The 24,632-nt window shown below is 51.7% G+C and overlaps 1 protein-coding gene across 1 annotated transcript; it reads right to left on the reverse strand.

Moving 5' to 3' along the window:
* Nucleotides 1-1,586: 1,586 nt before the first annotated feature.
* On the reverse strand, nucleotides 1,587-21,171 carry SIGLEC15 (sialic acid binding Ig like lectin 15). Its single transcript, XM_007974167.3, has 6 exons — nucleotides 20,623-21,171; nucleotides 9,115-9,174; nucleotides 8,331-8,714; nucleotides 7,065-7,448; nucleotides 5,930-5,960; nucleotides 1,587-4,107 (listed from the first exon to the last, which is right to left on the reverse strand). Exons 1-6 carry the CDS (start codon nucleotides 20,849-20,851, stop codon nucleotides 4,026-4,028), a joined length of 1,170 nt encoding a protein of 389 aa, XP_007972358.3. The 5' UTR covers nucleotides 20,852-21,171; the 3' UTR covers nucleotides 1,587-4,025.
* Between the last annotated feature and the right edge of the window lie 3,461 nt (nucleotides 21,172-24,632).

Genomic DNA, 24,632 nt, shown 5'->3' on the forward strand with positions numbered 1-24,632 from the left:
CTGGCCCCCACTGGGATCTTACAGGGCTTTGGGGATCACAGGGGGCCCAGAAATGTGAGGGGCTGTTATTGAAGAAGGAGTGGGGCTGGACTTAAGTGGCCAGCACTGGAACCGGGGACAAAACCCAGGACGCTTGACTCTTGGCTAAGGAGCCTTCCGGCCTGAGGCTTCTGTGACTGGTGGAGGACCAAGCACCCCCTGACCCTGGCTCTCTTGTCCTGTCTGACCAGTGAGGTACAAGTGAAAGCTCAGCCCATGGTACCTCCAGCCAAGTCATTTCCATCTCAAAGCAGGGCCTACTTTCACCATAGATTGTCCCCTGGGCGGTTTCTTCTCATGTAGCTACATCTAGTTTTAAACCTCAGTTGGCAGCAGGCAAAGTGTGTTGGGCTCTTGGTGGACCCAGGAGATCACCAAGGTAGTTGCCGGTCACTTCCTCTCACTGCTGTCTTCAAAGTCTGGTGGGCATTGACCACAGAGGGAAGCCTGCAGGCTGCAGCCTGCCCATCAGAAGCCCCTGGGAAGAGTATGTTCATGGAACGCTGTGCCCTGCATTACCACAGGAAGTCCAGTCTTGAAAACACCGAGTCTTCCGGGTCATTTCTCTCCTTGACTCCGTGCCGCAGGACACCGAGCTGACTCAGTCCGTCTCTGGTCTTTGTTGCCAGTGACAGAGCCTGAGTACTCTGAGAGGGCAGGTGGGGGAAGATAGGCAGCTCTGCTCCACCCAGACCTCTTACAGGGACAGTGCCAGGCTCCAAGGGCAGCTCAGAGGGTCTGGGGAGGGCCGAGTGCTGTCCCCTCACCACCCTCCCCTCTGACCCTAGGAACAGTGGCTTTATCAGGAGGCCAATCTGGGGGCTGCCTGTGCACTGTGTGCATTTGTTAAAGGGGGTGCCAGCTGGCCGGCCCTCCTCAACGTGCTTCCCACAGCCCATCACTGCATCTGAAACCACGCCAACAGAGGAAGTGTCCCTCTGAGGAATGGCACTTCTTCCAGTCCCAAGAAGCCCTCTTCAAAATGCAAGTACCGCAGGAGGGTATGTATCAGCTAGCACCAGCTGATTACCTGGCACCCTTATACATCACCATCATGCCAACACCAGGCGCACCCAGAGCTGCAGTCTCAACCGTTAGCTAAAGAATCACCTGGAGTCAACTGCTTCCTGCTTAGACACAACAAACTCAAAAGGACATTTTGAGGACAGTTGCAGAAATCTGAGTATGGACTATAAAATGATATTGAATTCATGTTAATGAATCGATCTCCAGTGTGGTAATAGTATTGAGGTAATAGAGCACAAAGCAGTTACTTAAGAAATAATTCCTATTGCAATTTTTCTTGGCTGTGAAACTGGCCTCAAAGACCAGGCAGATGTTCCAATACATACCACTCCTGTGTCCTTAACTTCCCTGGTTATGCAGGAGTCTCCATAGAGGTGCCTCAAAGCATCCCCATACAAGGAGGTACGTAAGTCCGCTCCTGTGACCTCTTAACAGCTCAGACAGGCTCCTGGATGAATCCCAAGGTTAATCAGGAGCCACCTCTTGCCCTGGTGAAGGCTCTGGTGAGGAGTGGAGCTTTGCAACCCACTGGCCTGCATAATAACTTGTGAAGATCTTGTGAAGATCCCTTGACCGTCAGACCGTCTCCCTGGAAAAAGCATCACTGCCTCTTTTTTAAAAAACGTATTTTTAATTAGTATGAATATATGTATTCATATATTTATAGGGTACATGTGATGTTTTGGTACAGGCATACAATGTGCAATGATCAAATCGGGGATTGGCATATCCATCACCTCAAGTACTTATTGTTAAGAACATTCCAGTTCCACTCTTAGTTATTTAAAAATATACAATAAGTTGTTAACTATAGTTGCCCTCTTGTGCTAGCAAATACTAGATCTTATTCATTCTCTCTAACTATATTATGTTCTCATTAAGTATCCCCACATTATCCCCCGCTCCCTGCTATCCTTCCCAGCCCCTGGTAATTATTCTATTAACTCCACGAGTTCAATTTCAACCTTTTTTTAGTTTCCACATATGAGTGCGAACATGTGATATTTATCTTTCTGTTCTTATTTCCCTTAACATAATGGCTGCCAGTTCCATCCATGTTGTTGCAAGCAAGGATTTCATTCTTTTTTATGGCTGAATAATATTTCATTGTGTGTTCATTTTCTTTATTCATTCATTCGTTGATGGACACTTAAGGTGATTCCATATCTTGGCTATTGCAAATAGTGTTGCAGTACACATGGGAGTGCTGGTATCTTTTCAATATACTGATTTCCTTGCTGACAGATACCCAGCAGTGGGATTGCTGTTGCCGGATCATATGGTAGTTCTATTTTTTTTTGGAAGAGAGTCTCTCTGTTGCCCAGGCTGGAGGACAGTGGCATGATCTCAGCTCACTGCAACCTCCGCCTCCTGGGTTCAAGCAATTCTCCTGCCTCAGCCTCCCAAGTAGCTGGGACTGTAGGCATGCGCCAGCACGCCCGGCTAATTTTCATATTTTTAGGAGAGACGGAGTTTTACCATGTTGGGTAGGCTGGTCTCGAACTCCTGACCTTAAGTGATCCACCTGCCTTGGCCTCCCAGAATGCTGGGATTATAGGCATGAGCCACCCCACCTGGCCTATTTTTAGTTTTTTGAGGAAACTCTATACTGTTCTCCATAGTGACTGTACTAATTTACATTCCCACCAATGGTGTATGGGGATTCCTCTTTCTCCGCAATCTCACCAGCATTTGTCATTGCTTGTCTTTTGGATAAAAGTCCTTGTAACGGGTGAGGTGTCTCATTCATAGCCTCATTAGTGCCCTGGCCCGTGGCCCTTTCCTCTTGCCAGCTCACCTGGGACCCAGGCGTGCCTCCCACCTCTCCCTAAGCCCCAGGGACCACAGGAGCTAAGGTGCTCAACAAATTCACCCTGAGGTGTAAATAGGGAAGCACCCCTCCGAGTCAGCCTGCCCATGTTAGGGCGAAGGGGGTGAAGTTGCCAGTGCATTTGGACTTTGCACGCCCTGAGAGGTTGCAGGTCAGAGAGAGGTCAGAGCTGTAGCTGCTTTACCCACAGGGACCCTCCAGCCAGACCTCCCCTCAGGTCTCCCGGCTTCAGCCCCTGAGACAGTGGTTCCCAAATGCCTTGAGAGAGGGGAGCCTGGTTTCCATTTCCTAGGCGTCCCAGCTCAAGGCAATGTAGGGCAGCTGATGGGGCAAGAGTTAGGCAGAGGGTGTGGGACAATCACAGTGGAGATCCCAGGGGGCATGGGGTAAAGGCCCCAGGCCTCTCCCTACCACCAAGTTTCCAGGATTTAATGTTCCTCTGACCACAGGTTTGCACAGCCCCTGCCCCAGCCTTGCTGTCCGGAACTCTGTGTTCTCCGTGACAGGGGCCACACTTCTCCAAGAACTCTCTGCAATTCCAAAGGTCACTCTGCAAAGAGGGTCCTGTCATGCCCCTCATGAGTAGATGGCTTTGTATTTTCCAAAGCCCCTTCACATCCATTATTTCCTCAGATCTTGGTAGTCCTCCCAGCCAGGAGGGAAGAATATGATTGTCCGTGTTCAACAGTAAATAAACTGAGACCCAGAGAAGTGAAGAAAGTGTCCTAGGTCCACACAGCAAGTCGGTGACAGAGGAGGACAAGACTGGGCCTCCAGGCCCTGTAAACAGTTTCCTGTCTGCTTTACTATAGCAGGTGTTCTAGGTAAGAAAGGGCAAGGGAGCATTTCTGGAAGTCTCATGCTCAAGGTAATGCATGTACACACACACACACACACACATGCACACTTACAAAATGCTGGCATAAATATCAGGGAGCTCCAAAATGGTTGTCCACATAGGAGGCCAGATGAGCCTCCTTGAGCAGGGTCTTGACCCCGAGTGGGGGAGGAGTCAGCCGGCTGGCGACTGCCAAGGTGCTTGGGAATCGGGTTGGGCCGTACCAGCCAAGCCTTGCACTGGCTTCATTATTTACAGTGCAGAAATGGATATTGGTGGCTGAGGGACTCTTCACGGTGAGCACATGGCGGCCGGTGGGCTCCGGGGATTCATCTGGCTTAAATTTTCATAATTGGACTCCTGGGCCTGGGACCTGTGGACAGGAGAAAGTTGAATGGCCACCCAAGACAGGTAAGAGGTCCCCAACTGCCCAAACTATATGCCAGCAGTGGCCCAAGAAGAGGAGACATTCTGGGGAGCAGTGTGGCCGGAACTGGCAGGGCTTAGAGATGAATGGCATCGGAGGCTGGGCAGAGTCAGGAATAGGGAGGGGCTCCCAAAGGCCAGGGCAGCCCAGACCATAGAGTGGCTATCTCTGTCTGAGGCCTCAAGACTGGCTGCATGTCCCTGACCTACAAATCAGAATCTCCAGGCCTGGCTTCCTGGTCACCAACTGCTTTCCTGATTTCCCCTAGGACATCTCAGTGGGAATCTCAAATCTCAATGTCCACTGTGCCACACATGACCCTCACACCCGCCCCACTCTCTTCTCCTCTTGTCTTTATCTCAGGAAGTGGGACCCAGGGCCCAGGCTCCCAACCCGGGCTGCCTGGCTCCCTCCCACACTGTGTGCTGCCCATTGGGCCCTTCGGCAAGCCCTGCCTCCCATCTACCCACCTCCCCACTGCCACCCCTGCACCTTTGTCCAAGCAGCCAAACCAGCCTCAGCCTTGCCAACGACCTGCACCCAAGTCTCCTGGGCCAGCTTGTTCTGATGGGGCCACTCGTCTGCTTAAAAGCATTCAGTGACTTCCCATTGCACCCACAATAACCCCCACGCCTTTCCTGCCTTCCTCCTGCCCACCCTCCGGAAATGCCTGCCTCCTTTCTGGGCCTTGCCTGAGCCTTTCTACTTGCCTTTTCCTCTCCCGGGCTGCCACCGCTGCCCCTGTCTTACATCCACACTCTAGTGGGGCTTGCTCTCTGGAACTGCACCCCCTCACCTGCCCAGGCCTCAGCCTCCGTCCTCAGGTCCCCTCAACGTCATGTCCTCCGAGAGAACTTGATCTAAAGCAGCCTCAGCCCAGCAGCGGGCCCCCTCCCCAGGGGATCTGCTGCATCGTGTGTCTATTTCCTTCACAGCTCTTACTTTACAATGTCAGGTGGCCTGTTTCTGTATGTATTAAAATTCTCCACAATAGGATGTGAGTTCTGTGAGGTCAGGGATATTGCTGTGTCTTTAGTACTAGTGCCTGGTACACAGTAGGTCCTCAGTTAAATAACTGAACAACAGTTGGCTTTCAGATTCAGGGGCATTGGTGCGACAGTAAATCAGCAAACAGGGACACAGGACAGGTTGTGGGGCTGTGGAGAGATGGGCAGGAGTGGGGCCACCAGCAGTGTGGCACCTCCAGCCTTCAGGGCACAGGTGGGTGGAGTTATGGGAGTGCCTGGGCTCCTTCTCCCACTCCTACCCTCCGCCAGGATCAGGCACAGCCTGTCCAGGGTCTATGAATTGAGTTCTTTCTCCTTCAACACCAGCTTTCACATGGGTGGATGCCACAGAAGAGGAGAATAATGACCCAAGTAAACACCCAATGACTCAGTGATTTCCTAGGGGTCCCTGGGCCCCTCACCTAGGCTCTCAGAAACTCTAGAAATTTTGTTTGCAGAGTGCTGGGAGGGAACAGGGATGAGTGTCCCCAATGTGGCTTTTGTGTGAATCTGCCTGTTCAAGAATGTGGAGGGGAAACCACAGGAAGAAACAGCCTGGAGTTGTGGGAGAAGAGCAGGTCAGCGAGGCCTGGTCTGTCCAGGGAAGACCTTGGAAGGCTGCAAGAGGGGTGCCTTGGTGGGCTGCAAGGAGGGCCCAGTCCCAGCCCTTTGCCATTTCTTCCTCCTCCTGCCTGGACCCCCTGGCTGATGGGGACTAGGTGGGTGGGGTGGGGTGGGGTGGAGGCGGGGAGCTCACTTACCGTGGTGGGGTGTCCGGGGTGTTCAGATGCTCTGTGGGAGGGACAGCAAGAGAGCAGGCATGAATCTCCACCGCAGTCTGCAACCTGTGCACCCACCCCCACCCACGCCATGTGGAAGGGGTCTCGGGGAAACCACTGGTTGTGAAGCAAACAGCAGACTAGCATGGTGTGAAGCTGCACCATGGAACCCTGCTGGGGAGTTAGTGAGGAGAGGGATGGACTGAGGAGAAATCTGGTAAAAAGTCTGTTCTGAGCACCCTGAGCACAAAACACTTGATGAGTTCCAAGAAAGCGGCAAGAAAGCCATTGTGGCCACAGCAGCAGCCAGGGCCACTGTGACAAAGTCTGATCTCCTCACTAGAGTGTGAGGCTAGTGCTGTGGACCTGGGAGTTCTGAGGGGCTCCGAGAAGCTCCCTCCCTCTCGGGGGCACAGGGCAGATTTCTGATGCAGATCAGCGACAGCAGTGGTGGCACTCTCAGGACACCCTGCTAGTCAAGCCACCACCATCTCTGCTAGGAAGAGCGTTTCCTTGTTTTCCTAGCTCATGCCTACTTACATATTTTTATTTAGCTCTCCCAGCACTGCTTGTGTGAAACCTTCTCCAGATGCCCCACCAGAGGGAGGCATACCATCCTCTGGCTTCTGCACACCTGGGGTGGAGGAGAACCCTTCTCATAGCACATTGCAATGATCTGCCTACCGCTCAGTGCCCACTGCAGGGCAGGGGACCATGCCTTGTTCATCAATGTATTCCTAGCACCCACAGAGCACATAGTAGGTCTTCAGAAACGGTGCTATTTAGGAAGGTCTATAGTCAGAGCCCCTCCAGAGGAATCGTTTGCTGGATGGTGGTAAAGGGGTGGCTCTAGAGTTAGCTGTGTGTGGGTCTCTCTGTCTCTGTGCCAGTATCAAAAGGCAGCTTACTTAACCTGAGTCTCAGCTTCCTTATTGCAAAATGGGATTTTTTCACGCTGGTTACACCTGCTGGGTTTCATGCAGAGAGGAAAGCGCCAGGATGCATAGGGCAAAAAACCGACGTGCTGGTAGTGCCAGGTGGTCAGCCAGGTGGTCTTATCTAAGAGGAGAGCCCTGGCCCGGCCCCTCGCAGCCACCTGGGTCTGGGGCGCACCCACCTGGGCGGCGGCGGGCGACGCCAGCGGCCAGGACCCCGAGCAGCAGCAGCGCCTTGAGGCCGAGCGCGCCGAGCAGGAGGGCGACCGTCGAGGCTCCGCTGGCGCCATGGAAGCGGAACAGGTAGACGCTGGCCTCGGAGCGGCCCAGGCTGTTGGCGGCCGTACACGTGTAGCGGCCGTCGTGGTTCAGTGCGGGCAGTTCGGCGGTCACCAGGTGGCCGTGACCCTGACCCGAGCTCGGCACGGCGGCCGCGGCCGAGCCATTGCCCAGGGCCGGGCCGGACCAGGCGAGGGCGGGCGGCGGCTCCCCTTCGGCAGTGCAGAGCGCACGGAAGGCGTGCGCCGGGCCGGGCAGCACGGAGATGTTGATGATCCGCGGCGCGGCTGCAGGGGGGAACGCGAGTGACTGTCACTAGCCGCGATCAAGGCGGGGTTGGGGTAGGGTGAGAAAGCGGGTTGCAGTGCGCGAGCGGCGGGCAAAGGCAAGGGCACCCCTCCCCTTAGCCCTTTGGATGCCAGAGCCGGAGGAGTGGGGGCGGGTCAGAAGGGAGGAATGGGCACTTGGGTGCCAGGCTGCCCCAGTCCCAATACAGGTGTGGCCTTAGGCGAAGGATTCTATCATCTCTGCTTCTGTTTCTCCATGTGTAAAGTGAGGATCATGATAGCAGTTGTCTTAAGGGGTTGCTGAAAAGATTTGGCAAATTCATGCTTGTGGGGGTGCTTGGACTAGGTCCTGGCCCCCTAGCAAATGCTAAGTGGCCATTATCGTCGCAGAGCAGAGTGGAGAGCCACTGCTCCAGGGACGGGACCCTGGTTCAGGCATCTTTGTATCTCAGGGTCTGGCAAGTGCTAGGCACTACTGGGTGAGCTCTCTGTGCACCCCTGGGTAGAGGGGCTGCAAGTGTCTTTCAGGGCTGGTAGCACACATCACAATGCACCTCTTGGCATATTTAGGATTGCCATTCACTTGTCTTTCTCGCCTCTTCGTCTGAGAGCCACTGGGGACAGTCACTCTACGACAGTCACTGCAATGCCTATTCCCGGGCCCACCTCAGCCCTTCTTGGGACCTGTATTCTGCATCTGTGTCAAGTTCCCAGGTGGTCCTAAACTACCCCCAGGTGTGAGATCCCTGGGGTAGAGGAGAGGGCTGGGTCTCGTTGCCCTTTCTGGCGCAGCACAGCGCCTGGCACCCAGTTAGCCCTCAGGGCTGGGCAGGCGGGCGGGCGGTAAAGGGAGACCGGGGACCCTTTCCCGCGCCTCCTCACCGGTCACGTGCAGCCGGACGCCGTGGCGGCTCTCGTAGCGGTCATGGACGTCGCCGGCGAACTCGACGCGGCAGAAGTAGCGGCGGTCGTCGGCCAGGGCGAGGCGCTCGACGCGCAGCGAGAGGTCGTTGCGGCGCGGGTTGCCCAGCAGCCGGAAGCGGCCGTGCAGGCTCAGCGCCGTCTGGCAGAGCTCGCTGCCCCGCGCCGCAGCGCAGCGGAACACCTGCGGGCCCGCGTAGGGCTCGCCCGCGCGCCAGATGGCAGTCAGCGGCCCGTCGTAGTGGCGGTGCGGGTGAGTGAAGGTGCAGGGCAGCACTGCTGCGTCGCCTGCCGCCGCGCTCACCTCGGCTGGCACCTGCATGGACCAGCGCTGCGCTGGCGAGCCTGAGAGCGGCGCGGGCTGTGTCAGGCTTGGGGCCCGGGGGTCGAGGCTCCAGCACCCGCGGCCTGGAAACCCCCCGACCCAGGAAGCGCTCCCCCAACCCCCAGCCTGGAAACCCCAGGACTCAGGGATCATCCCCCACTTCCAGGGGAGCGGGAACCCCCTCTTGTGACTTGAGGGGCAATTCCTGGTGCCTGCACTCCCAGGGCCTGCACTCCCTTGACTTGGGAGGTGCCTGGATTCCCCTCTTTGTTTCCTAACTCACCTGCAGGCCCCTTGTCCCCATATTCTTACCCTTAGTTTTTCCCCATCAAAACCTGTCCTGTGGAAAAACCCTGGGATCCCGTGGTTAAAACAGACTCCCAAGATCTCCAAGATGGTGATAATAATAAAAGCACTTACTGTGCACCTCTGTGTTGAGTAAGTTCTCCGTAGTATCTATTTTAGTTCTCACAAATGAGCCTACAGATAAACACAGTTATCCCCGGGTTACACGTGAATAAACGGAGGCTCAGTTGAGTAACTGAAGTCACACTGCCAGCATGAGGCCAAGCCAGCGATCAGGATCGCCTCACTCCACAGCCTGCGTTCTAGTGCACTGGAGGCTGGGAACTTTGGGGCTCCTCCGAGGACAACAGCACTTCCACTTACAGAGAGGAAACAGCCCCTGCGAGGGGGCAGTGTGTTTGGAAGCTAATGCCTTGAGTTGGTGCATGAGATTCCTCTAGAATCCAGGTATACCCAAGTGGACTGTGCCCTGACTGGCTTCCCTAGTGCCTGGGCAGGGAGGGAACTGAGAGACAAGAGAGGTGGGCTGTTTCACTGCCTCCTTGCTCTGTGCAAGCACCTCTGGACACAGTTTCCACATTCCCCACCTTGTGAACCATGGATGTGTGGTTGAGCCAAGGTCTGGAAGCAGAGGTCTGCCTCCAGCTCACAGAGGGCTGGTGAACTGCAGGGTGGGTGTGGTTGCCTCTGTGTGCTGCTTTGGGGAAGAGGGGAGCGTGCCTCAGAGGATCAGGCCAGGGGTGGTGCCTCCCAAGGAGAGAGGGCAGGCTTCTAAGCCTGCCCAACCGGTGCCCCAGGGTGCAGTTCACAAAAGGATCTTTAGAGGAAAGAATACAGCAGCCCTTGTGTTTCCAAAGGGCTCTGCAGTTTACACAGCTTTCATAGATACCATATCATGTGACCCTCAAAACACCCAGTGGAGAAAGGCAGGGCAGACATTATTAAAGGTGAGAAAATGAAGGCTCAGAGTCACACAGGTTGAAGATGGGAGAAATATAGCTTTTCTGACTCCAAGCCCAGTGCTCTTTGCTTTTTGAGGTAATTTAGCCCAATTTGTTCCTTGGGCAGGAGTCCTCTTAGCTCTAGCGCACGGCTGGCAGACCATCCTCCGTGGGAACCATCCATCTATGAATAATCACAGGTCCGGACGTTCCTTCTGCACAGAACCAAAATATTCCGCCGCCCACAGGACCGCCATTGTTCTCTGGCGTGTGTACAGCGCCTTCCCATGATGACCCTATGCAGGGTCTTGTCATGACTATCCTGGACCCATTGAGCCTTCTCTTTTCTGGTGGAAAAATCCCAGTCCCCCCCCCCCGCCCCCCCGGCCCTTCTCATCCTCACTGTCCTCTTCCTTCATTGTAGTGTCCTGAGCCTGGGGGCTCCAGGTGTGTGCTCTAGGTGTGCTGGACCTGCAGTGTCCTGAGTCCCATCGTGCTGCCCTGGGCTGTGGGAGCTGTACCTGGAAAAAATCCCACTGTGTGTTCATGCCCAGCTTGCCATCAAGTAAAAGTGTTACCGGATGGTTCAGTTCCAGGTTCTTGGTGCTACAAACAATTGGACGTGACAGAAATAGCAAAGCAAAGCAGCAAGAGTGTATGAAGTACAGTATCACACCCTTGGAGTGGGAGAGTGACTGACCTCTGTGAAATGAGATTAGCACCAGTTTGTTACGTTTCATGGCCTTTTATGTTTTTTTCTCTTCTCTTCCCGAGCTGCCTAATCTCTAGCCAGCGTCTGCCTTTTGATTGATAGGCTGCTTAATTACTTTGGCCCTTGTGCGCTTGTGCGTCACCTCTATCCCATAATTTTAAGTACATGCATGAGATGCAGTCCATATGCATGAACCTTAAATAGCTAATTACCATACAGGGTCATTTTAAGTATACCTTTTCTCTCTAATGCGCATGCCTATCTCTGAGAAGCTTACCTTTACTGGTCTGGTCTGGATCTTGCCGGCCATGGGGCTCTTACTTGCTTATTTCCCTTTTGTTTTGGCTGCTCAACTTCTGCTTCTTCTCTTGCTTCTTGCTCACCTGCCCCTTCACATTGCTTCTGCTCCTACTCATTCCACCCTGTATCCAACCTCCAATTCCCTCTACTATTCTCCTGCCTCAAAACTACAAGTTCTTTTTTCATACAACCTGTTTTTAAGCCTAATCTCTCTCTCTCTCTCTTTTTTTTTTTTTTTTTCTGGACAAATGTAATTACATTTTTGAACCCGAGTGGAGGACCTAACATTTTATCTCTAGAAAGAGCTTGTTTGTTCAGTTGTTAATCATCAAAGAACCTTGTTCCAAATTTGAGAGACCCTGTCTGAAGGACTGGCTGGTTCAATCACTACATCTAGCTGCAGAAAGCACCTATCCAATCTTGAGGCTGAGCCCCAGCCTTAGTTCCCTGCTATTTCCCACTTTCTGTGACCTCAGCCTCCTCTGACCTCATGCATCTTGTGGGCATCACAGAGCCAGGCACAGATTCCCCACATATTATTTGCTATTGTGCATTCATCAATTCAGGAAACATGTATTGGACACTTCTCCCCTTTATGCCAGGCACTGGGGTATGAGCTGTGGTGACAAAGGTGGACAGGATATCTTATCAGCCTGCTGGGGCTCATGGCTTAGAAAGGGAGACAGATTTGTAGGGACATAATTACACTACAGTTTGCCAGGTGCCGTAAAGATGGGCATGAACAATATCCCTTCTGTCTGAACATGGCTTCTGGCCCATGTCACTCACCAGCTCCTCCTCTTCATCCTCAGGGCTCCACTGAGTCTTTCCTACAGCACGGGGACTTCCCAGAGCCCCAGCCCTAGGGCTGGCCTCCCTCCCCTGTGCCCCAGAGCTGGCATAGGTACTTCCTCAGTATGAGCATTGCCTTTGAACTGTGTGTCTTGCCCAGACACACAGAAGCTCTGGCAGGCCAGGGACCACATCTATCCAGTTCTATTTGTGTTGCTGTTGCCCATCATGGTACCTGCCTCCTAGTCACTGACATTGGATTGATTTGCTATGTGAGAGCAGAAGGGTGGGTGTCCAGGCTGACAGGAGAGGGTAGGGGTGGTTAGAGTAGGGGTGGATTAGGCAGGCAGGGATTGGAGAACCCTTGAGAGAGGCGATGTCACTTCAGCAGAGCCTTGAGAAAGGGAGGGGACTGCATGATGCCTTGAGGTAGCATTGTAGACAAAGGGAATAGCAGAGCAAAGCCACAAGGCATGGACATCAATAAGCATAGAGGTTGCCAGGCATGAAGGCATAATGAGGCCAGAGCACACAGTGCTTTGGGGAGTCCTCATCTCATTAAAAAACAATACTCTGTCATGTGTCATGTTTCCATGGATTCACGGGTTTTTTCTGTATCTCTACTTATCTTGGTTAATTTGTTCACCTCTGTATCAATACAGCATGCCATGTTCTTCATTACTACAGTGTTCTAATGAATCTGGATGGTTCCCCACCTTTTCCCTCTTATTCAGTCCTATATATCTGTATCTCGGTTTTTGCCCTTTTATAGAAATTTTAGTTTATGAACTAACAGCAACAGCAACAATAATGACAGCAGTAAACTCTTTTTGAGAATTTGCTTGGTTTGCATTAAATCTGTATGTTAGGATATCATTCTCAATCATATCCTCATCTCATTTAAAATGCACGAGAGGCTGGGCGCAGTGGCTCATGCCTGTAATTCCAGCACTTTGGGAGACCAAGGCAGGCAGATCACTAGAGGTCAGGAGTTCCAGACCAGCCTGGCTAACATGGTGAAACACCGTCTCTACTAAAAATACAAAAATTAGCCAGGCATGGTGATGGTCACCTGTAATCCCTATGCGGGAGGCTGAGGCATGAGAATTGCTTGAGCCCAGGAGGCAGAGGTTGCAGTGAGCTGAGATTGCACCACTGTACTCCAGCCTGGGCAACAGAGCAAGACTCTGTCTCAAATAATAATAATAATAAATAAAAATAAAATGCACGACAACACCATCAGGTGCTATCATTAGCTCCCTCTTAGAGAAGGGGAAACTGGGGCTTGCAGAACCGCAGCAACTTTTTTTTTTTTTTTTTTTTTGAGACGGAGTCTTGCTCTGTAGCCCAGGCTGGAGTGCAGTGGCCAGATCTCAGCTCACTGCAAGCTCCGCCTCCTGGGATCACGCCATTCTCCGGCCTCAGCCTCCCAAGTAGCTGGGACTACAGGCGCCCGCCACCTCGCCTGGCTAGTTTTTTGTATTTCTTAGTAGAGACGGGGTTTCACCGTGTTAGCCAGGATGGTCTCGATCTCCTGACCTCGTGATCCACCCGTCTCGGCCTCCCAAAGTGCTGGGATTACAGGCTTGAGCCACCGCGCCCGGCCAGAACCGCAGCAACTTGGTGAAGTCACAGAGCCAAGGCTTAACCCTGGGTAGTTTTGCCTCCTTTGTTCAAAGGATTTTTACCTTTACCTGTAGGCCCCAGTGACCAAGGACAACAGCCAGTTTTGAAAATGTCCTGAAGTGTGCTACAAATGGTAGGTCTGGGCCCCTCACTCCCTGGGTGGGCTTTGCTCTAGGAGCAGAATGGGAACACAGAGGCTCTTTCACCAAGGGTTATGATCTTGGCTGCCTTTAGGAAGAGATTTATGCTTCCTGTTTACCTGCTGAATGGGATTCAAAGAAGCGGGCACTTGGACTCCCGCTTATACAGGGACCTTTGGATGAGGCTGCCCAGAGGACTCAGGGCGAGGGTAGGAAGGACTCAGCAGGATTTGCCCAGGGAAAAAAATGCATTTGCTTTGGCTGGAATTCAAGCTCCCCAGCATCCTGTGACATTTACAGTTCCCTCTGGCAGCTTATGCCTGTCTGCTAAGCCAAGGGAGGGAGGATTCCTGAACTGGAATCATGGCTCCTTACTGTAGGGTCTCTAATCTCTCTGCTTTATCTCTGTCAACCTTCAGGGGTCATCAGGAGACCCACATTCTTCCTGTTGTCCCAAACACCCTCCCTCAATGGTGGGCCAGAGTGTATGGCGGGATGCATGCTAGCTTTGGCATAGCCGGACCTAGGTGGCAATTCCACCTCTGGCCATTCTTCATCAGAATTTTATCAAGCACCCAATCTGTGCCTGGCATGTCCTAGGCTCCTTCACTTACTGGGTGATCTTTGGGCAAGTTACATAATATCCCGGGTCTCAGGGTCCTTTGCTGCAAAATGGGGAACGTAGTACCTTCCACATAGGATTGAGGATTGAATGAAACCACATATGTAGAGCACCGAAAACAGTGCCTCACACACAGCAAATGCTCCATATGCGTTAGTTCCCTTCCCTCACTAGTCCTGTACAGGGAGTGTGAATGGAAGGTGGTGGAGAAATGTTCAGGGTGATGCCACAGGGGGTTAAGATGTTGGGCTGGGCGCGGTGGCTCAGGCCTGTAATCCCAGCACTTTGGGAGGCCGAGGCAGGTGGATCACCCAAGGTCAGGAGTTCAAGACCAGCCTGGTGGTGAATCCCCGCCTCGACTAAAAATACAAAAATTAGCCAGGTACGATGGTGCACACCTATAATCCCAGCCACTCGGGAGGCTAAGGCAGGAGAATTGCTTGAACCTGGGAGGTGGAGGCTACAGTGAGCTGAGATTGCTCTGGAGTCCACTGTACTCCAGCCTGGGCAACAAGAGCGAAACTCTGCCAAAAAAAAAAAAAAAAAAAAAAGAAAGAAAAGAAAAAGATGTTAGTACTTGGACACTACACCATTTGCAGCTCAGTTCAGCATGTTGGACCAACTGAAGTATAATTGCCCAGTCCTTGTCCTTAACTCACCTGGAATTTCTTCATTTATTCATTCATGTATTCACTCAATAGGTATTTATTGAGAGTTTACCATGTGCTAGAGACTCTGCTGGGTGCTGGGGATACACTTGCAGTGGCAATTAACAGCCTCCTCCTTATGTTGACAGTCTGGCCATTGCTCAGCCACTATTTGTTTTTTAATTTATGCACAATTCTAACACACTTATTTGGTTTCCCAGCCCAGGGACATGAAAATTGAAAAGCTACAACGTGGTTTCTGTTTGTAGACTCTTGGAAAGCAGCAAGAAATGAGAGTTGACATTCAATGAGGAAAGTTTCAGTAAAAAATAATGGAAAGACAGCTTAGGCAGAAATGATAAATGTACAGTGTCAAAGGGACTATTTGGAGAAGGAGTGAACCCAGAAGCCTTTGAACCATCACAATGCTGCAGCAGGCGAGTGTAGTAGGTGCACACAGAGATGACCTGAGGCACCATGGAGGGGATCACTGCCGCAAGAGGCATCCTGCTTTAGTGGCATGCCCTTCAGAGTGGGTGTCAGGGGTCTGTCCGGGGCTCCAGCCCTAGCTCTGATGCTGACTTTGGGACCTTAGGCAAGTGGCCATAACTCTCTGGCATCAGTGTCTTATCCATGAGTTGATAACTCTAGATGTTTACTAAGGTGACATTAAATTCTAAAAATCTATGTCTGAAAATGATACTTGGATAAAAATGACAAGAAAGCACATAAAACATTTTAGAAAAATGTCTAGCTGGCCAGGCATGGTGGCTCACACCTATAATCCCAGCATTTGGGGAGGCTGAGGCAGGCAGATCACAAGGTCAGGAGTTCAAGACCAGCCTGGCCAGTATGGTGAAACCCCATCTCTACTAAAAGTACAAAAAAAAAAAATTTGTCTGGCATGGCAGTGGGTGCCTGTAGTTCCAGCTATTTGGGAGGCTGAGGCAGGAGAATTGCTTGAACCTGGGAGGTGGAGGTTGCAGTGAGTTGAGATGGTGCCACTGCACTCCAGCCTGGGCGACAGAGTGAGACTCAGTCTCAAAAAAAGAAAAGAAAAGAAAAGAAAGAAATCTAGCTAAAATAAATCAAAGGACTTTTAGGTATTCAGAAAACCGACTTGGAAAAGTTACTTGGAAAGAAGCATCCATGCCTTGATGGTCTTTCATAGCGAAATTCCCCCTGTAGCTCCCCTCATGCCTCCTGGCAGTGACCGATCTAAAGGAGGAAGGATTGGGGTTGCAGCATCGGGCATTAGCTCTCACATCATTGTAATCATGATTTCACTAGGGAGTAGTTGACTGATGCCAAACCTACTCTCCCAAAGCCCCTATACCTGTGGTGACAGAGTAGGCAGAGAGCTCCAGGGAGACAGAAACAGAGCTGGGGAGCCTACACCAGGAGAAGCTGCAATTGGATAGGGTCAGAAACAGAAACCTTGGTTTCGCCACAGCTGACCAAAGATTTCCACCAGTTTCTTGGTAAGGAAGAAAGCAAAGCAGGAATTTGCACGGGAACTTCTGTGTAGATCTTTTGTGGGCATTGTCACACACTTCTGTTAACTAGAGAGAAAGCTGCTTGTCGGTTTCATGGCGGAGCACGGGCCACTTGCTGTCTGTGGACGTTTTACTAATGCCTGGAATTAAAGACCCTCTCCAGGGGGTCACAGACAGGAAAGTGAGTCCTGTGGTAGTCGTGGTGGAATAATGGCCAGAGGGGGTACCCTTACAGAATGGCACTTTAACAAGAATTAGGTCTGCTGGGCTGGGCTTTATGTGACATGGATTTTGAGGGGGTAAGGGAAGGATGGAGCCAGGGGGTGCCAGTCACTGTAGGAAGACCACGCCTCCAAGAGGGACAGCGTTGTGGCCCTCAGAGCTGGAGTCTCTCAGACGTCTGTTGTGCCCCTGCCCCCACCACATAGCTGACATTACCAGCTGACAAGTGGCCAATCTGAGGAGTCCAACAATCTGGGAGGGGCTACCCTCCTTGAGGGCACCTGGGCATGCTAACGGGTGCTCCCGGAGAGTGACTCCGGGGGTGGAACTTCCAGCATTGTGGCACCTGGAGGGCTAGGAGAGGGCATTTTGGGGGCAAGGAGAGACACTCCCGTTGGCTGTCGACCTCACCCGTAGGTATGTAGGTGGAGCTGAGGCTTTTTGCAGCTCAGCCCTTCCCCTCCCACCCCTGAGTTTGCTGTTCCCTGCAAATCTTTCTCTGGGTTTGCAGGTTGTCAACATAGGTTATCAGTAGAGAAAGGGCAAGAATGGGGTGGAGATCAGAGAGCAGAGGAGGGAGAGGAAGCAGAAATTCCAAGCGTCAGCACAAACCAGACCCTGAAGGTTCCCGGGAAGGGGTGAGGTGTGAGTAGTGAGTGAAAGGCCAGCTGGTCTCCATCTGCCTCAGGGTTATCTGGCTTCCCCTTTAACCCATGCCGCTGCCGCAGGCGGACTGTGGCGTGGGTGTGGCCCTGCTTACCTGAGCTGATGGAGAGGCAGGGCCACAGGCTGACCCTGCTGTGGGGCCTGTGCCCCCCCCAGGGTGCTGCTCTTCAGAGACCTGACGTAGCCTGTCTCTGCTGGTGCCCCCACCCCCTGCCCAGCCTCCATAGTGGGCCCTGCTCCTTCACTCCTCCCCTTCCCGCCCTAGATAGGACATCCTGAGTCCAAGCAAACTGCTCACAACAGCCACGGGGAGAGAAGCGCCCCAGCTCATTAAAGCCCCCCATTTCCTCCTGGGCTATGACACCAGCCCATCTCCTCTGGTTCCGACCTTTCCCTGCGTCCCGAATGAACACCCCTGCATCTTTAGGTGACCGTTGCTATTTTTCTTGCCATTTGGGTTTGTTTTTCTGCAGCAGTTCAGAACTAGTGAAGTAAATCGCTCTCCACACCAGGCTTCACCCAGATTCCCTGCCCACTGCAGGAGGGTGTGGGCGAAGTGGACGCGCACTCAGAAGCCTCTGGTTCCCATTTAGGCTAGATGCCCCAGCAGTCACTGAACCCCCAGTGCAGAGGCCAGGAGCCTCACTTGCAAGGCTGTGCTGAAGAGTAAATGAACTGTTTGTCACAGGCCTGGCACAAGGGGTCCTGAAGATGACAGCGGCTGTGGTTGTGACACCTGCCTGTCACAGGCTTGAGGACCACCTGAGGCCTTGTCCAAGGTTACCTGGGTGGTTGGAGCTCCCAGGCCCAACCTTCCCCCTGCCCCACATTCCCTGGCATCTCCAGCTTCTTAAAAGCAGATGTGGGGGGAGATGAGGGAGGACAAGGGAGGCTATGTGGGGAGCCCCTGGGAGATTAGGGGCTGCTGGGTGTCGAGTACGGGAGTCTCCTGCCTGCAGGGGAGGACATGGAAAGTGGAAGGGGCCTTTCTGGGACAAATGCTTCCCACTTTTCTCTCACCAAGGGGCTCTTCTGGGCGAGGGAAGGGACCATGACTTGCGGGCCCGCGTTGGCACAGGCGTCTGCTCACAGAGCCTCTGGTGCACACACGGTGGTGGGGCAGAGCCTGCTCCTCGGGCCTCCTGCCCAGGCCGTGGCCTGGACGTCTTCCGGCTGAGCCACGAGGAGAGGCTCCCAGGAGAAGAGCAGCCAGAAGAGTGTCAGGAAGTGGGGGCCTGGACCACCCTGGTTCTAACTGTGAAGCAGCTGCTGTTTGTAAAGAAAACGACTTTCTGCAGCTGAGTTGGCTCACGTGAGTGTCTTGGCTGCACTCAGTCATCTCAACAGAGCAGGTGTGCGGTTTGGCTTTTGTTTTTGAACATGTGACTCCACAGCCCGTGCTTCCTCTAAATCCTTTGTCTCTTGCTGATTCATAGCAACTGACCCGTAGCAGGAGAAAAAAAAAAAAAATCTCCCTAAAATCCCGAAAGCCTCGGCTCTCTTGAAACAGTGTGACTTTGGCAAGGTTTCATGGCCATTTATCGAGCAGCCACTGAAGGCCAGGAGCTGTGCTGGGGGCCTTTGATGTAGTGTCTAATGAACCTCCCCAGCACCTCTTCAAGGTGGCAGGGACCCCAGTTTACAGGGACTCAGGAAAGGTAGGCAGCCTGCCCAAGGCCGTGCAGCCAGTAAAAAGCAGAGGCGAGCTTCAGACCTTCCCTGCTGCCAACAGCTACACCCTCAACCCCTCTCCCATCAGCCACTCAGGTCTGACCACTGTCTCTGTGGGACCCAACCCGAAATCATCCCAGAAAGATGGCTAAGTTAGGTCAACTTGGGAAAAGATAGCTCCTTCCCTGTCAGTGCCCACCAAGGGTCCATGGTTGTGTGGGATGGGGTACTGGGGGGCCCAGCCAAAAGCCCCACACACCTGGCTTCAAATCCCACCTCCACCCCTGCCACTTGCCAAGCCTCTCTGGGCCCCATGTTCTTCATCTGTGAAAAAGGAATGTTTCGTAGGGAAGAGTTCCTTTCTCTGCTGGGCGCGGTGGCTCATGCCTGTAATCTCAGCACTTTGGGAGGCCAAGGTGGGCTGATCACTTGAGGTCAGAAATTCGAGACCAGGCTGGACAACATGGCGAAATTCTGTCTCTACTAAAAGTGTAAAAAATTAGCCTGGCGTGGTGGCACACGCTTGTAATCCCAGCTACTTGGGAGGCTGAGGCACAAGAATCACTTGAACCTGGGAGGCAGAGTTTGCAACGAGCTGAGATTGCGCCACTGCACTGCAGCCTGGGTGACAGTGAGACTCTGTCTCCAAAACAAACAAACAAAGTTCCTTTCTCATAGGGTTATGAGGCTTACGTGAGTTACTAAAGTGCCCAGCACGTGGTGAGAGCTGTGCAGAGGTTTGCTGTTACTGCCCAAACCAGCCCCGAGCTGGACTCCAGTCTGAGTGCAACACTGGAGGAGAGGGCAAAGGCGTCTAAGGTGTGGGAGTTTATCATCCAGTTGTGGAGCCAGGCCCCCATACAGGGAATGTTGACTTACAGCTCTGGACACCATGATGTCAGCGTGTGGCCTGTGATGGCCAAGCATACAGTGGCATGGATGCTGACTCCTAGGATGGGGATGGGGGAAGGACTGGGATCTGGAGAGAGGAGCTCTGAGGATTGCCTTTGCCATGAATCCCAGGTGCCCTCAACTGCATCGAGCATGAGAATCACCCAAGAAGGTGGTGAAAATTCAGATTCCTGGCCTTGCTGCCTGATACTCTGATTCTGCAGGTCTGAGGTGGAGCCAAAGAACCTGCATTTTAGCAACTGCCCTCCCCTAACCCCAGGGATTCTGACGCAGATGGCCCCTGTGCCCTTTGAAACACTGTTCCCAGGATACCAAGTCACTGAGCTAAGTGACTGATGACATTGTTGCTTAAACCTGCCAGAGTCCCCACTCACCCGTTGGGATTCCTGCTGGGAGGGCCTCTATCCCTCAATATATCCCCCACATGAAATCACCCCCTCCCATGCACAAGCACCATCCCCAAACGCCCATGTGCTCCCCTCCCTTCTTCCTCAGGCTGTGCCCATCAAAACACACGGCACTTGGGTGACAGTAGCACGTGAAGCTTGTTCAGAGCCTGTCATGTCCTCTCTGTACCTGGCCTGTTGTCCTCTGGATCCTCGAAGGAATGAGTGGGGCAAGTGGCCTTTATATAGGTGGCCACCCTGAGGCCAGAGACGTGGGGTGCCTGCCTCAAGTCACCTGAAATCCAAGACACAGCACTGATTTGAACTTCTGGCTTCTGGCATCACAGGCCCCAAGCTCAGCTCTTCTTCCTCTACAGGCCTGGAGGCGCTGTGCACACGCACTTCCCGCTTTCCAGGGGAGACTGTACCTGATGCCGTCAGCATCTATTCGGTCCCGAGCATGGGCCAGAGAGAGGAGCAGACACTCACCTGTCGGGAGGACGCACGCCAAGCAGGCCAGCAGCCGGATGGAGCTTTCCATGCTGTGAGCATCTGGACATCCCAGGCCAGACCCACTCTTGGCCCCCTCCCCAGTGAGGGCCCTCCCAGGTGTGGTGGGGGAAAGAAGGGGATGGGCAGGGCGCCCAGATCTGCAGGTCCCTGTGGGCTCTATGGGAGCTGGAGGAACTGGGGAGAGGCAGCCTGGCAGCCTGATCATTCAAGCCCCGTGGAGTTTAGTCATGTGGAAAACCAAGAGGGGAACCACTGAGATGATTTTCCAGGACAGGAAACAGGAAAGAGGATGGGAAAGAAACAGGGCCATTTCCTGTGACTGCCCTCCCCTCACAGAAAACTGTTGTTATATGCTGTTTATATGTCGCTTGCCCTTCCTTCCTTCCTTCCTTCCTTCCTTCCTTCCTTCCTTCCTTCCTTCCTTCCTGCCTGCCTGCCTGCCTGCCTGCCTGCCTCTCCCTCCCTCCTTTCCTTCCTCCCTCTCTTCCTTCCTTTCTCCCTTCCTTCTTTCTTCCATCCCTTCCTCCCTTCTCCTCTCCCTTTTTTCCTTCCCTTGTCCCTCCCTCCCTCCCTTCTCAAAGCTTAGGCTGGGTCTCCGGGCCTGGTTAAGAATGCACAGGGCAGATACACAGATGTTTGCTCTTTGAGCAGTTGACCCAACTGTGGAGCAGTTTCTCCCTTAGACAGTGACTTGACACCCCCTGCTAGCCACCTCCCTGTCCTTCTGCCCCCTTTCCTCAGTACTTGGGGGTCTTCCTAGTCTCTTGAACCTGCATCTCCAACTCAGCTGCGAGTCCCCAGAGCCAGACCCATTTCTTCAGCTGCTTGCAGACTTCTCCACCTCAACATGCCCACAGAGCCTGTTACCATACTCTCTCTCTGCCTTCTCTTGTCCCCAAGCTTCTGGGTTCTGTGATTCATTGGATGGCAGCATTATCCTTCCAGGAAAGCTGAGCCAGAAATAAACAAGTCCCCCCGACACCATCTCCTCTTCACCACACACAGCCAGTCCCGTGTTCCATTCCTCCTCCTTCCTTCAGCCGTCCCTGCTTTGCCTCAGGCTGTATCCCTTCTCATGAGACACCTTCAACTTCTTGGTCACCCTCTGCAAGCACAGTGACTTTTGAAAACAATGAAATTGGTAATTTCTCTTCCCTACTTAAAACGCTTTCATGACATTTCATTGTTCTCTTTTAAAGTTTCAACTGTCACGCCTGTAATCCCAGCACTTTGGGAGGCTGAGGTGGGCGGATCACGAGGTCAGGAGATCAAGACCATCCTGGTTAACATGGTGAAACCCCAGCTCTACTAAAAATACAAAATATTAGCCAGGCGTGGTGGTGGGTGCCTGTAGTCCCAGCTACTCGGGAGGCTGAGGCAGGAGAATGGCATGAAGCCGGGAGGCAGAGCTTGCAGTGAGCTGAGATCACATCATTGCACTCTAGCCTGGGCAACAGAGTGAGACTCCATCTCAAAAGTAAAAAAAAATAGTTCCGACTGGAGATCGACACAGGAGGCCCTTCAGGTTCAGGACCCAGGCCAGGGGCTGGTCTACTGTCTGTGCCTCCCCCTCCCTCACCTGCCCCCACCCAGCCACAGTTCCCAAGCCATCTTTGCACTTGTGGTCTTCCCAACCCTTTCTCATCCTCTGGGTCAGCTCCTTTTTAACCCTCAGTCCTCAGTATCATCTCTGCCTGCAATTACATTATGCACTTATTTGTTTTCTTGTTTATTTTTCCTCTCCTCCCCCAGACATAAGGTCCAGGTGCTCAGCACTAGTTGCCATGTGATTCTTACCTAGAGCACCACTTGGCATCCCATAGGTGCTGGAGAGGTATTTGAAAGAACGCAGGGGCATTTGCTCCCTGTGTGCAGACCTCCTTCCTTGCACGCGCTGTGCTGTGTTGTCATCTGTTTGCTGGTCTGCTCCATCGCCTTTCCTACCTACCCTCCTTTTCCTGGGCTGTAATTATGGAGGAGAGAACCGTGTTTCTGATCTGTATCACAGGACTTTATGCAGACTAGCAATTAGAAAAATCAATTAGATGAATAAAGTAAAATAATAAAATAACAAAATAAAAATAATATTCTCAGGAAGATACTTGAAACTCGCTCACACTCGGTGTAAATGGCCGAGGGTTGCCAGGAGTATGACTGCATTCTTCCAGAGTGATGCAGTGGTCAAGGGTTCACAGTTGTATATTGGGGTTAAGGAAATACAGCTTTACCGATGGAATGCCAAGTGTCATTGAACTGGTGAGAGAGGTAATTTAGGGACAAAGGGTCCGAATTCTTCTAGGAAAGCTCAAGTTGCCTCTTAGATCTTCCAATACCACCTCCGCACTGTGGCTGTCAGAGTGAATCTGCTAAAGTGAAAATCTGATCATGCCCCCCTCACCCTCATCTCAGGTGTCTCCAGGGGTTCCTTAAAACCTCAGTATCAAGCTCAAATTCCTAAATTTGTTGTTAAAGCAACTCCCATCCACCTTCTGTACTGTTCCTTCTGCCTGGAGTACCCCTACTCCCACCCCATTGAATCTCAGTAACTCCTAGCTTGTTGTTCAAAACTCTTTCCCATGGTTGCCTCTCCTAGGAAGTCTTCCTTGGAAGCCCAGTCTCATCTGACTTTCCACCTGTGTGTTTTTCCACAGTTCTCTGTGCAATCTCTACCCCTGGGTATATCCCTTGACCTAGGATCTTTGATATTTTTGTCTATCTTTCCTCTAGACTTTAGGGAACTTGGGGATGTGGCTGAGACTTTACCTCTCCCTCACCAAGCACAGGGCCAAACCATAGAGGGTACCTAATAACTAGTCCTGAAATGCATGAATGCATCAGTGAAAGGACACCCCACTTGCAGCCTGATTATATTCTGTCTCAACTTATTTTCCGGTTGTTTCTTGGGCTAATCTGTTTTCTCTGATTGGATTATAAATTCTTCAAGGAGAGATATAGATAATATATATTCTTTTTAAAATCTTTAATTTTTAATTTTTTAAATTAAAAACATTTTAATTGACACATAATATTTGTTCATATTTGTGGGGTACATAGTGATTTTTTGATATGTACAATGTCTAGTGACCACATCAGGGCTATTAGCATATCCATCATCTTAAACATTTATCATTTCTTTGTGTTGGGAACCTTCAATATCCTTCTTCTAGCTATTTGAAACTATATACGCATATTATTGTTAACTATAGTCATCCTACAGTGCTATAGAACACTAGAATTTATTTCTCCTATCTAGCTGTAAATTTGTATCTTTTAACAAATCTCTCTCTATCCTCTCCTTTCCCTACCCTTCCCAAACTCTAGTATCCTCTGTTCTACTTTTTATTTCTATGAGATCAACTTCTTTTAGCTTCTGCATATGAGTGAGAAGATACAGTATTTAACTTTTTGTTTCTGGCTTATTTCACTTAATGTCCTCCAGGTCTATCTATGTTGTCACGAATGACAGGATTTCATTCTTTTTTTTAAATGGCTGAATAGTATTACGTTGTGTATACCACATATTCTTTCTCCATTCCTCTGATGTTGGACACCCAGGTTGATTCTATATCTTGGCTCTTGTGAATAGTGCTGCCAGAAACATGGGAGTGAAGATGTCTTTTTCATATACTGAGTTTCTTTTCTTTGGATAAATGCCCCCTACTGGGATTGCTGAATCATATAGTAGTTCTATTTGTAGTTTTTTTGAGGAACCTCCATATTCTTCTCTATAGTGGCTTCACTATATTTTATTTTATTTTTTGTACCTTTGGTAATAGCTATTCTAACAAGGGTGAAATGATATCTCATTGTGGCTTTGATTTGCATTTCCCTCATGATTAGTGATGTCAAGCATTTGTTCATATAGCTGTCGGCCATTTGTATGTCTTCTTTTGAGAAATATCTGTTCAGATCATTTGCCTATTTTAAATTGCATTGTTTGTTTTGTTGCTGTTGAGGTGTTTGAGTTCCTTATATATTCTGGATAT

Source organism: Chlorocebus sabaeus, chromosome 18, assembly GCF_047675955.1.
Source record: "Chlorocebus sabaeus isolate Y175 chromosome 18, mChlSab1.0.hap1, whole genome shotgun sequence".
Classification (NCBI taxonomy): Eukaryota; Metazoa; Chordata; class Mammalia; order Primates; family Cercopithecidae; genus Chlorocebus; species Chlorocebus sabaeus.

Coding starts and splice junctions, on each gene's coding strand:
- SIGLEC15 (XM_007974167.3), bottom strand. CDS start 20,851: ATGATCAGGCTGCCAGGCTGCCTCTCCCCAGTTCCTCCAGCTCCCATA. Junction 9,175..20,622: donor GGCGTGCGTCCTCCCGACAG/GTGAGTGTCTGC, acceptor GTTTATCTGTAG/GCTCATTTGTGAGAACTAAA. Junction 5,961..7,064: donor CGTCGCCCGCCGCCGCCCAG/GTGGGTGCGCCC, acceptor TCCCTCCCACAG/AGCATCTGAACACCCCGGAC.